This window comes from Sciurus vulgaris (assembly GCF_902686455.1).
Source record: "Sciurus vulgaris genome assembly, chromosome: 3".
Lineage (NCBI taxonomy): Eukaryota > Metazoa > Chordata > Mammalia > Rodentia > Sciuridae > Sciurus > Sciurus vulgaris.
This window is the reverse complement of record NC_136463.1, coordinates 184,949,669-184,963,326: the sequence shown is the minus strand read 5'-3', so window position 1 is coordinate 184,963,326 and position 13,658 is coordinate 184,949,669. Positions and strand designations below refer to the sequence as shown.

The 13,658-nt window shown below is 52.3% G+C and overlaps 1 protein-coding gene across 11 annotated transcripts in view; it reads right to left on the bottom strand.

Annotated features, from left to right (window-relative positions):
- The window catches only part of AGAP1 (ArfGAP with GTPase domain, ankyrin repeat and PH domain 1), a 479,134-nt gene that overhangs the window by 180,065 nt on the left and 285,411 nt on the right, over nucleotides 1–13,658 (bottom strand). For all 11 annotated transcript variants that reach the window (XM_079132266.1, XM_079132265.1, XM_079132259.1 and 8 more), the window contains one exon: nucleotides 4,911–5,015. In XM_079132266.1, the coding sequence (XP_078988392.1) occupies nucleotides 4,911–5,015 (105 nt within the window). The remainder of the gene's footprint in view (nucleotides 1–4,910; nucleotides 5,016–13,658) is intronic.

Here is a 13,658-nt window from a genome sequence, read left to right as displayed (position 1 = left end):
CATAGCGACATCTGCATTCTGATGGTGGTTTAGAGTGGGAGTTTGATTCTATCGACTGGAACAAAACAAAACCAAAGCTCGACAGCACAGGGGACCCAGCACCCGGCGTGGCAGGTCCGTGCTGCTCAGAGGGAAGGATCAGCCCCGTGTGTCATGAGGAAGGGACGAGCCACAGCCGTTTCCAACCTGGGCGACAGGTAGGACAGAAAACGCGTCTAAGGAGCAGCTTCCAAGAACCAGCACCTGACACATGCCAGCCAGGTGTGGGCTGAATGGCGGGGCTGCTCACAAACATTCCCGTCTTCGTGAGGGCGGCCTGAGAGCCAGGGCCAGACTCAAGGGAGCTTTCTCAGACAGGGCACCGCCTGTCCTTGGCTCGACGGTGGCTGCTGAGCTCATTCTTACAGGTCCACTTAGGAATCACACCGCACATGACTCTTGAGGCAGGAATTTCAGCCGTGCACCCGATGGCCGCTGCCCTGACACGGAAGATGAATAGGTGGCTGTGCTGAAGTGTGACGCCCCGAGGTCCCAGCTCTTTCTCATTATCCCCTCTATTTTCCCATCATGGTGCTCCTTACGGCTCACACTTAAGTCTACAGAGAGGGAACCTGAGGATCCCAGAACAGGCCCCCAGTGACCCGGCCACGGGTCTTAGAGCCATGAGATGCTCACACGTCCCTGCCCAGGAAAGCTGGACAGATAAGGCTTTTAAACAAGCTGGAGACCATCACTGTTTTCAGAGAAACCTGAATGTGGCCCACAAGGCAGCAAGCCACAGATGCCCACCGGCCACCTTCACTATTTCAGTCTTATTCAGACGCTTACGATCATGGGTGAATGCCAAGCACAGACACAGGATCAAGTTAAGCTGGTCAGTCCTGGAGTGGGGCGACCACCAGCCCCAGACTGCATGGACTTCCACAGTTTGAACAAGGGCAGTCCTAGGCCTGGGACCCCTCAGTCCTGTGTAACCGAGGGCTGCCAGCACCTGCTGAGCAGCTACATTCTCATCTTAGCTGGCTGCGGCCATCTGTTATCTAAACGGGGCTCTAGGTTTCATTTAATTTAATAACAGCATCCTGAGAAGAAAGATGAAAAGAACCGAATAGGGTTTTCTGGACCTGTCTTAGCCCCAGCCTGGAGCTGATCCCATCTGGCCACTTCTGTCTCAGAACAGGTTCCCCACTCACTCTGTTGGCTGTTATTAAGCGTTTTGGGTCAAAATTTCAGAGTCACACAGTCGAAGAGTCTGAAGTGCCCCAGATGATAATACATTATTCAAAATTCCTAGCTGCTAAACAAATTCTTTTTCCAGATTTCTGGAGGAGACTCCTTCTCGCCAGTTTCAGAAGTGCCACACAGAACGGATGTGGCTTACGTGCCCGTGGCAGGGACCTGCGCCGGACCTGAAAGCTGCACACACGTTCTAACCTCGGGACAGTTCCGGCAGCCCATGTCCATCATTAAACGGCTGCTGAACACATTCTGTTAGGGAAAGTTTGTCCCTGTTCTGGTTGCTATCCTTGCCATCCTGTCTCTCCCCCTAGAGAGGCTGGTCACAGATTTTAAGCCCAGAGAATCAAAAAGGCAGCAGCTTCCAGTGGTCAGACAATGCTAAGAGGGCCCACCCCACGGCATGGCCCGCGAGAGGAGGGGGACCAAGAGGAATGGCCTGGAAGCCCGAAGCCACCGCGTCTGGCCGAGCTCCCGATATCCAACCACTTAGCCATCATCACAGGGGCCCACGACTCATGCAGTCATCTCCATGACCCTTCTGCCATCTGACATCTCAGAGACAGCCTCAGAAACAGGCGTCACAGTGTGCCTGGTGTCTGACAGGCCACTTTTGAAACAGCTGACACTGAACTTCAGCCTCCGAACCAGAAACACATCTGCACCCTCCCAGATTTCTTATTGCAGGAAGTCTGGATGCTGCCCCGGGCGTCTCCTCCATCCCTCTTCCCACTGAACCAGGAACGCCAGGTGTACTCAGCTGTGACAGGCCTGCAGCTCCCAACACCTCAGAAGGGAACAGGTCCATTTCAGGCACCTAACAGGACAACCTGGAACCTGCTGCCCTCCAAACCTTCATCCAAAGCCCAGTGTGGACATCGAGTCAATGAAGGGTCACGCGGTAGGCTGGGCCGTCTGACTGGACTATGAGTGCAAGTCCACCCTGGGTGAAGCCACCACCTTGGGGAACTAACTAGTAAGTGCTGCCCCATGTAGGGCTGTCCCCTGGCACCAGCCCGACAGCTTTGGCAAATGACAGTGGCACCTGTTCTCCAACCAATCATAAAGCAAGAGCCCGACACGTGCCTCCTCTGCCCTCCAGCAACATTCCCGCATGCCGAGGGAGAGAGGAAGGAACGGGTCAACACTGAGGGACAAGAAAAGGTCTGCTGCACAGGAGAATTCTTTCTTTTTCTTTTCTTTTTTTTTTAAAGTTAAGTCCAGCTCGGTCCTTTTTTTTTTTCCCTCCAAAAAAATTTTTTTTTTAGTTGTTGATGGACCTTTATTCCTATTTGTTTATATGTGGTGCTGAGGACCAAACCCAGTGCCTCGCACATGCCAGGCAAGTGCTCCACCACTGAGCCACAGCCCCAGCCCAAGGGAGAATTTCTGAAGAACTGATTTTGATCATTGAGTCAAGAGGTCAGGGTGAAAAGTCACCCTCCTACAGGCACTTTCTGGAGCCTGCTGCTGTCACCACCTGTGTCTCCTGGCAAGATGCACACAGCCCTTTGATGAAGCCTGCGCTCGGCAGGTGACGCGCAGTGACTAGAAACACATTCTCCGTCAATCTCAAGTCATGGCCAGGGAGTCCTATAAGAAGCACGTGTTGAAGACACTCCTTTCTGCAGGGCACATAAAACGCACCATGGCCCATGACCAGACCCTGCTCTCTGGAGAACAAAGCCCTTGACAGCACAGCTCCCCTGCGGACGGCAGCTCTGGGAAGAGGCACCAGGAGGGCCAAGCCCAGCCTCGTCCTGATGGAGGGAGCAGGGCGCACAGCAGGCTGCAGACGGCAAGGTCTCGATCTTTGCCTTGGCAAAGATGTGAATCCAATCCCAGGTGGGCCTCCAGCAAGAGCACGCCAGAGGCCCGATTCAGAGGCCACCTGGTGAACCAGCCTACTCCAGATAAACCAGGAGTAAACTGAGCACAGAGAGATTTCCTCACTAGGATAAAGGAGGCCTATGTCTACGAAGGAATCCACCGGACTGAGCATATCTACCCATGTGATTATATCCGTATCTTTTGTACACTAATGTACTCCTGGTATCTGTGTTTAGATGCTCCTTGACTTAGGTGGGTTATGTCCCAGGAAGCCCATTGCTGAGTTGAGGCTCTGTGGGGGGAACTGCCTTTAATCCCTCCACCTGCCGAGCACCTCGGTTGGCCTGGTCTACCTTAATTGTGCAAAGCAATTGTGCAAGGCACACTCACACTGACCTAGAGTTGGGCAAAATCATCCAACAGAAAGCCCATTTCAAAATCAAGTGCTGAGCATCTCAGTAAGTTACTGACCACTGAACTGAAAGTGAGGATCAGAATGGTGGAACGGACACACCTTCCCAACAGCCTTGAGCTGGAGACCCCGCGGGGAGCACCCTCTGCCGCAGGCTGCCTGCCTAATCCTCAGGGCTACCTCCCAGCCAAGCACAGAGGCGGGTCTGACTAGCTAATAATGTAGGTAATGTCAATAGGGGGCCTTCAGGAACACCTGCTGTGTTGACAGGGCTCTGGAAGGTGAAGCCATAGCTGTAAGACGGGGGAAGGGGCAACTCACACCAGCAGCAAATTAAGCAACAAGGAACCATCTGTTACCCATGTTGGAAAGACTTAGGGTAAACCTTCTTGCAGCCCAGGGAAAAGGGCCTCTTGCGCTTTGCTGGAGGGGATAAACTGATACAATGTTTCCGGGAATTTGGCAACACACACCAAAAGCCATAATCATACACATACTCTTCAGCAATCAATGCTAGGGGAGTGAACCAGGACTCGGGCACAGAGAGGATACCAATCAGAGTTGTAAGAGTGAAAAAATTCAAAGTCCATTTATTTGCCTTTGAGGTTCTGTTCAATTACTCAGGGTTCAGCTGTACTGGGCCTGCCACACAACCAGAAAACAGTGGTGTGCAAGCGTATTTGTGGACGGGAAGAGTTACCTGTGAACAGCCCACACACGTGTGGATGCAGGGCCCACATGTGCGCAACTAATGTCCTGTCAACACCTGTGCAATTCTTAAAAAGTATCAAGTTTAACCACTAACCCTTGACACAGTGGTATAACTGGAGTGTGCTGTTATAGCACCAAGATCAACACTGCCAAGCCCGTGTTTCACCAAAGTTTGTGGAGAGAGCTAACTGTGGGTGGTAGGGCTGCATTTCCCCTCAAGGACAAAAGCAGTTGTTTTTTAATCTAATATAAATTATTATTTTAATCTAATACATTTTATTAACACACAGAATAGTTTCTCCTGCCTTAAAAATGGGTATGTGTTCTTATTTGACAACAAAAATTGAGCCATGAATTGCATTTAACTTCTTCTTTTTGGTCTAGATATTCAGAGCTAAATTCTAGCTTCAAATGTGACTGCTTCCTTCATTCTGGATTTTCCTATAGGGACCCTCTTCTTCTCTTTCACTACTTGCTCCTTTCCATCTCAAAGTTTTACTTCATTCTCTATAGAATTAGAGAACTGCAGACTGATGGCTAGGGAGTGGAGAGACAGAGAGCTGGTCCAGCAGAGTGTGAGGGGCAGTGTTACTCATCTCATGACTGCCCAGGAGACCAGTTCCTACTTAAACGTCAGAGGTGAGCTGCTGCCTGCTGTAGGGCCCTGACCCTGTGCTCAGCCGCAGCCTGCACCTGCTAGCTGCCCCAGGGCTGAACTCACATGCAGACTTGGATGATAGGTCAGCACGCCGTTGTCACACAGGGTGACATATTTCTTCTTCCACTCCTTGTTCAATGACTTGCCACTTCGCTTCAAGAGCATGCCCTGGAAGGAAAGAAGGAGCCAACCAGTCAGCCTCATGGGAATGGAATAAGTCAGTGCAAAGGTAATTTTAAACATTCTGAACTTTCTTTTTAATCTTTGCCAACTTAAGAAAATTATGCTTAATTTTGGACTGAATTTGCCTTTTTCCTCATTATGTGCAACACATATAGAGTATTCACAAATTTCTTTGTGTGTCTGTGTAAAGAGACCCATCATCAGCCCAACATAAAACACTAAACATCCTGGGAGGGCGACACTGTACCTTTCAAATAACTCAGTCATAAACGCACAGGAAACACCTAAAGGAATAATGTTTTAACGAAAGAAACCTAAACTTCCTTTTTAAAAAAATAACAAAAATAAGGACATTTCATTTCATAGTTCCTTTCATTTCAGAATTTTAACTCATAAAAACTGAAATTCCATTTGCTGACTTTAGCAATACCGTTTTATATAGGAACTATGTATAATTTTAAAATTCATCTTTAATGAAATCATAAGAGGGCTTCTGGAAAACCATTCAGAATTTGAAATCGACACATCTTTGAAGCCACATTTAACCCAGTCTTTCTTGAATGACTGACTCGAATATGTTCTTGTTTTAACTATGCCTCCCGCCTCCCTCAGCTCACAGGCTTTCCTGGGTTAGGAAAGCTGAAGGCCAACACTGAGCAGGGTCGGGTCCGACACGGGGACCCCGGGCTCTCCCTTTCTAGCCAGGGCTTCTTGCCTGCCTAGCTCAGTCCATTTCAACTCCAGCGTTCACATCCTGACTCTGTCTGTCCCTCTGAGCAGGTGACAATCTGCTAACTGGGGCCCCCGCACACTGAGGATGATGGAAGGTTCTACTTGCTCTTCCTCTGTTTGTAAACCACTCGGTCACCATGATCAGAAGAATACACGCGGCCAATGCCAGGTGACTCCCCCAGACCCAGCAAGAAGGCACGTTACAAGTTCTGAGTCGCACCCGAGGCCTGGGACAGCAGGTGTCCCGAGAGCCTCCTCTCACTGGCCTCACTTGAGAATATGGCCACACGAGACAGAACCAGGTGAGCATTCCTGTAGGGTATAGTTAGGCTCCAGTGTCAACTAACTACCAGCATTAAAGCAACAGTGTTTCATTTACTCAGATCATAACACGAGTTCCACAAGTCCAAAGGATGAAGAGCCAGCTTGGGCTTCTGATCACTATTAAACACTGTTGCCAGAGGGAAACATTTCAAAATGTGAAACTAGGTACCAAGGAATCTTTGGAAAATCATTTCTTTGTAACTTCTTATTTCAAGAAAATATGCAGCAAAATATGGTGCCCCTTGGTTTCTGAGAGTGTAAACCAATCCAAACCAAGCGTGGCACCAACCAACCCGACGAACCAGCCCAGAGGAAACGTTACCGAGCTACAAACCAAAGCAATAAAAGCTTCATTGCATGGTACCAATTAGTGGGAGAGGGACAGTGACTGCCAGCAATGCAGTAACACATAAGCGACGGCTTCAAACCGTTGCGCGTCCCTCCCCGGGGACCCCACCATCTCTACGCTTAGCATAACGAAACCTCTCCCAAGTTCTCCTGTGGGCTCAGATTTTTCCATCATCCATTTCAGATGGAATTCCAACAATACCAGGGGCTGGGGGTCACTGTGGTGTCACCGGAAGATTAGAGCTGCTCCGGGCTTCAGAAGGCTTTGTCCCTTCCCACTGACAAACGCAGCCACAGCTCACACCCCTGGGGCTGATGGACTCACACGACTCGCTTGGCTGGCTTGGGGGCAAAGCCTGCACTTGTAATTATCCTTCCACCAATGAAGGCCACAAGACTTATTTATAAAGGAAAAAAAGGGAAGAGTCCAATTAGGAGGCATGGAGAGGTGACGTCATAGCTTCCTGGAGAACAGAACGAGGCTAATTAGCTCCGACGGTAGCAAACACTGTCTTAGTGAAGGAAACCCAAACACCGGCCATCTTGATAAGTGCTGTGGCTCTCGTGGAGGAGACGGCCCGATCCCGTGTGCTACGCGGATGCTGCAGGTGAGATGTCGCAGGCCTCTAGAAAGGCTCGGAGCCGTACTTCTGCCAAGGTCTTGGTCTCCATGGCTTTATTACGTGACCCCGTCTCAAAGAATGCTCAAGAGACTGAGCCCCTCGGCCGCCCTCCTTCTGCCTCCAGTCATGGCCTTGCTGAGCATGGTCGTGCGCCCTCTCCCTCGCCCTTCGTGAGGACAGGTCAGGACGGCAATGCTGCGCAACTCATGGCTTCTGAGGCGAAGGAGCGCGCTACACAGGGAGGTGTAGGCAGGCCCGCACACGCCCGAGTGAGAGAACAGGAGTGCCACTCTAAGGCAACAAGTGCAGAAATGCTCGCGGGGTGGTGGCCATGCCTGCAGTCCCAGTGACTTGGGAGGCCGAGGTAGGAGGACCACAGGGCAACTTAGTGAGACCCTCAGCAAATTAGCAAGAATCTGTCTCAAGATAAAAAATAAAAAGAGCTGGGGCTGTGGCTCAGTGGTTAAGAGCCCTGGGCTCAATCCCCAGTGCCAACTAAGCAAACACATACCTGCACTCCACTGCCCAAGGCTCTGAGGCGGGACTTGCGTGGGCTAACTGGAGCCCAGCCCGGGAGCCCAGCCTCCAGGGCCCTGGGGTCTCAGAGAACATGAGGAGCGCTGCTGGAAGCAGACCTTGGCCTTGCAGAAAATTCCAAGAGTGGGGTGGCCAGAGCTGCCAGACAGGGGAGTCCTTAACTGGCACACTACAGCTGCACTCTGGGGGGTGGCACACCAGCGACATCCTCAAGGCAAGGGTGACAGGACCTGTACGCGATGGCTCCTGGGTTAAAACGCTAACAGATCACACATTTTTTGCACCTAACAGGTTAAGCCAAACGTGTCTGCAGACTGGTTGTACACAGGCTCCCGTGAGACCTCCGGGCGAGAGTCAGGGCTGTTGGTGGGGCGCCCCGCCCCTGGGGCTCGTCATCCGGAGCAGCGGCAGCGGCAGTGGCAGTGCCTGGCCCCTGGAGAGATTCCCCGCGCACACAGGCCCGTCTCCACAGTTTCCACATTCACAGCTCTTCCTTCCCCCGAGGCCAGTGGCTTCCTCACCCACACTTTCTGCCCGGCCTGTAGGTGTCTGAGCGTCCGGGCCTTGCTGCAGGGGACGTGGGGTTAGGGCGGGAGATGGTGGAGCTGATCTGACGTGCACCAAGACCCCTCTACCGGCTGCCACGAGGGCGGATTCTAAGCTGGCCAGACGGAAGCCAGGGTCAAGCTCTCCCACCCTGCATGGGCCACTCAGTGGGCCGATCAGCCTCACCTGAGAGCCCAGAAGGGCAGGGCACCCCAAGTTCAACAGGCCCCAGGTGACCTGAGCACAGGCTCACACCTGAGCAGGAGGCCCAGCTTCTCCAGGGGTGCTCCAGCTGCAGAGTGCTCATCGTCATGGCTATCTGCAAAGGACTCCAGAACAGCCGCCAATTCCGCTGCCTGAGCGAGCCTGTGGAGCTGGCCGCTACACCGCGTGCTGAGCAGAACAAAATGACTTCGCTCTGGAATGCAGTGAGAGACGCGGTCACTGCACAGTGGCCAGGGCCACCTTCACGGCATGGCGGTGGTTGTGCTTCATTATCCCTCACGATAAAATATCACTGTTAATTTAAACTTTGTTCTTAAAAAAAAACTGTGAGTTGCAATTATTCTTGATCATTTGGGGTTCTATGATTAAGCTTTGTGTGTACATGATTGTCTGTCATTATCGGCAAACAGCTAAGCCAGTGCTGGCAGGCTCGCGAGGTGGTTGTTTCCTAAAGGGTTCTAAGTGGCCCACAAGTACTTGGGAGAGGCGGGTAAGAACAGAAGTGATCAGGAGTGACCTGGGACAGGGGCGGATGGGGACATTGGTAAGAGGCACGGACAGGCAGGGGCGGCGAGGGAGCGGTGTCATCTCGGGGACAAGTCCTGCGCTCCAGTCCCCCTCCATGCTGACACTTCCAAGGCTATACTGAAACTTCCGGAGCAGACTAAGACGAAGTGTGAGACCCACAGAGATCCCGTCCAGGGTAGGAGCAGGTGGCATGAGAAGGCCACGGGCCCTGATGCGCACCCTGCCCGCCAAGCCACCTGCTGTGTGGAGCCCCCGTCCCCCTTGGCTGGCACACACAAGCCCCTGCGTCAGAGAAGCACCTGGAGTGAAAGGCCACTGTAGTGGTGAAAGGCTTCCCGCGGCGGGCGAGCGGAGTCTGGGATGCTGCTGAAGCCCGTGGGTAAGCACCTTGTTCCCATCCCACCAGGCCCCCAGGTGGTTCTCAGCAACGTCAAGAGCCCGATGCTGTGGCCAGCAGGGCCAGGTCAAGGCACTGGCTCCCCCTGGAGGGCCGAGTGGACCCCATCTTGCTACAGGCAACAGGCAACCACAGGCCGCCTCTTCCTTGAAGGACCCCAACCCAAGGACGGCCCTGGCACCTGTGAATTCAATGTCCAGAGTCCACTTCTGAACGTGCAGTAAGTCTTTGGAAAGGCTGGCCAAAACGCTGGAGAAAGGACAAAACTATGCGTCGTCTCTGTGCAAAGGACTTAAAGGACCTTCTCCCCAAAGCAGATCAGAAAGAAGCACTTTGCTATGTGGGGCAGGTGGCTGTGGCGACAGAGGGCGGGCAGAGGTGTGTGATCAACTGGGCCACGCCTGAGAAGACTTGGGGACAGCTTCCGGGGATGAAAAATGTGTTTCCTTTTCCTTCCTTTTTTTGATGAATTTTCAATACTGATTTTTGAAAAGTGTTTGTAGCAAGTGAGAATCTCAGAGTGTCGGAGCCTAGAGGGCCCCAGAAATCAAACCACTCGGCCTTAAGTGTGGCATGAAGGCGTTCTGCACGACTGAGCATCCTGAGGACAGGGAATTCTGGGTCTGCAAGCCAGGGTCCTTCTTAGCCCCAGACCCTCCCAAAGCTAAAGGTTCCAGTCACTCTGCCACCATGGAACCCCCTGAACACGTACAGATCCCCAAAGCCAGCAGCTAAGCAGAAACTGAGGGAAGAGCGAGCCCTCGCGCCCTTGGGCCAGCCTTACCACTGCAGCCAGAGCCCCCCTGACGTCCCAGCAGCCCCCACGTGCCTCCTGCTTCAGGCTGAGCCCGAGCTGTGTCTCTCCACGGCTCTGCCACCCTGAATTCTCACACAGCTCTAAGTGCTGAGAAAGTGGAAAGCGCTATAAATAGTTCACTTCAACTTTTAGAGGACACGAAGCCACAGGCCTGCTGGCCAGAAGATGACAGAGGCCGGAAGGCTCCTGCCTGTCTGGAGACGCACAGGCGGGCGGCTCCCATCAGTGAGTGCAAATGGCCCTTATGATTCTAAGTCTCTTTGAGTTGCTGTAACCCAGGGCAAAACCACATGGTGGACCGTCAGAGTGCATCCTTTGTCCATCTTTCAGATGCCACTTCCGTGCATGTGAGACTCCTAAGACTGTCGCTGGCCAACCTTCACGGCACAGACCTCAAATACAGGCAATGTTTTATTCGCCTCTCGTGTGGTCTCAATCTTAAAACACTTCTTATTTCCGAACAACACTGGGCTCGTCCGAGCCAGGTGCATTCCCAGTGCCGTACCATTACTAACCCTTGGACAGCTTGCCCCCAGTGACCATTATCATCCCACTTTACAGACGAGGACACTGAGGCACAGAGAGGTCGTGTACCTTGTCCACTCGGCACAGCTGGCATGGCGACTATTTTCCAAAAACGGCTCCCAGTGACCAGCACTTCACAACACCCCCGCTGGTGTAAGTAAATCACCCCACACTGACTCTGGGCTGCCTGGGGATGGCTTTTACCCCTGGAACCCACAGGAGGGATGCCATCTGTGCTAGTTTAAACCTTAAGAAAGCCTGGCAGCCTCTGCTTGGCACAGCTCTGGCAAACTGGTGCCCCTAAAGGTTTGTAGTCCTCAACCAAAATTTTATGGGAAGTGATAAAATGACTGTTTTCTCAAATCATTTGGTTTCAGGTGGATTCTAATGTAGCAATTGATGAGAAAAACAGAACTGGTCTCCCTTGCTGCTTTAAGGAAAGTCAAAGCCATGTGGCACTGGCTATGGACCCAGGCAGCTGGCTGAGGCTGGTGGGACCTAGAGATGTCAGAGGAGGCTGCATGAAGGCCAGGCGAACACTTCCTGAGGCTGGAGACCAAGCCGCGCACTGGCAGAACCCGCAAACCCTCTGCCCAGGGGGTATCGTGCAGCCAGGGAGCCCCAGGAGCCCGTGCGCCTGGCCGTGGCTCTCCAAGCTGAACGCTGAAGGGCTCCTGGCTCTGCTAAGCAGAGGTGAGAGGGAAGGGTTCCGGAGCGTCTCCTGCAGAGTTAGGGAAGATACTCCCAGGTCCAAACGCCACCTGGCTTCTCATTGACAACTTCTGCCAGCAGAAACTCCTGGAGGAAGGATGGGCATTGGAACCAAGGTCAAGTGCAGGGCATGCTGGTAAACATGACCTCAGCGTGTGGAAGTCAGACCCTCTTCTTGAGAATTCAGAAAAACTTTCAGCAGTGCCTCAAAGACCCTTTCAATTAGAGTGATAGAGATCAGAGATGGAGATCTGTGGATTGGTTTTTTGTCAAATAAAATGGATTATAAGTTGATACAAAGGATACCCACAGGGTTTTTAAAGGAATTTTACCACTATGAACTAAAACTCAGAGAAGGTTCAAACTGAACAGCGGAGCGAGGCCTCGACACTTCAGCACAACAGAAGCAGGACAAGACAGCTACAAAGAGGCAAACACAGGCCATTTTTTTACAGAAGAAGAGAGCTGAGTCCAGGCCCAAGTCATGCTCTCTGGGGAGAGGACTTCCATCTCCCATGCCCAGAGCAGGATGGACCAGTAACATGTGCCTGTCTGGATTTCAGAACTACTGTGGACCAGTGACTCCCGGGTCTCTTGTTCCTCTCCACCTCTGTTGAATAAGGAGGGGATCCTTGTAGTTCTCCTGTGCCTGGGTGACTGCCATACGGTGTGTGTATGTGTGTGTGTGTGTGTGTGCATGTGTGCGCCCATGTGTGTGTGCGCGTGTGTGTGTGTACGTGTGCACAGAAAATAAAACACTCCCTTCACCTTCAGACCAAAAGTGCCTGGTCTTCAGATGGTGAGGACCAGATCCAAGAAGCCTCATTCACACGCGCACCTGGTGAGGTGATGAGGCTGTGGACTTCAAGCTGAGCCTGATGCCACAATGGCTTGGAACTCTGGGGGTCTGGGGCTATGGGTGCCTAGCAAAAGGGAGGGTAGACTCAAGTCACTAGTCTCCACAGATGACCACCCCCACCTCCCCACTGGCTTTCCTGAGCCTGGTTCATCAGTAGAATGTCACGGGAATGACGTGGAGCCAGTTCTAAGGTTCCGGCCACAGCCTGAAGGAGACTGGCAGGCCCTGTGAACCCTGAGCTGCCTTGTGCGAAGCCAAGACTGTTCTGCTGGGGAGACCAGAGAAGAGGGAAAGACTCTGGGACTACAAGGGGAGAACGAGGTCCTGGGTGCATGACGGCCACTGACCTTCACACACTGACCTCCTGTCACAGTTATGATCCTCTGGAATGCTCTTGGATGTCTCTTGTGGAACAGAGATGACCATAGGGCCAGACCAAATTCTCAGCTCAGAGTCACGATAGCTCATGAGCAGGTGCTGTTTTAGATTCCATTTCATCACCGAGCAATGGGTGACCCAAATAGTGGAGGCAGCAGAGCAAGAGGCCTGGGCTTGTGCTTGTTGCCCCAGGGCCCAGGGTCCTCCCCGGCTGGTCACCACCAGACCAACAGCAGCACTTTCACATCTGTACTTATTTGCCAAGTTAGAAATTCAGGGGCCTTATGACACCTCAATCATCCCTCTTATCTTAGTGGGAAATGGCTCAGGTTGATCTAATTTCTGCCACCTTGTTAATTGACTGACAAGTCCGGAAGACAACAATTTTAATGCTCTACCACCAAAATACCAGGACCCCAGGCAGGCACTCCTTGCTTTTTGCTCCAGGACCCTTTTCTATGGTGTGCAAAGTGCAGAATCGGCTCTCGGCTGTAGTCTCTTTCTTCATTCATGCCGATGCTTTGTCTAGTCCCAAGAGGTCATTGAAAGCCAAAAGCAATGTTAAGTGTACAAGCTTTAAATAACTTACAAAGTTAACATAATGAATGTAAGTGCTATCTGAAATCCATTGCTCAGTGTTGGCTGCAGCCCCAAGCTGTGATAAAACACCACTCATAAATTTATATTAAAGCTCTGCTCAATAGCAATTATTTACCAACAGAGATTTATTGACTGCATTAGGGGCTGGGGGTCTCACCCAGGCAAATCAGTCTTTGTTTTGAGTCTGAGGAGCCTAGAGCACAGGCCTCTGCTTATATGAGGATCACCGCACACCAGGGTGGCCAAGCTCCTCCGTGACAGTGCAGCACTTGGGGCTGCGTGGGCCACCCCAGGTAAGGCCAGACCATCAACAGGCACGCCGGCCCTGACCCCAGGCAGCATTCCTCACCAGGCACATCAGCCGCTGGGCCCTGGCGGACGTCCCCAACAGCACAGTGGGATTTAGTGACGGAGACCATCCTGCCTGGAGGGGACGACAGGCTCTAGTCACCAGGTTTAAAGAGACGTTTGGCCATGC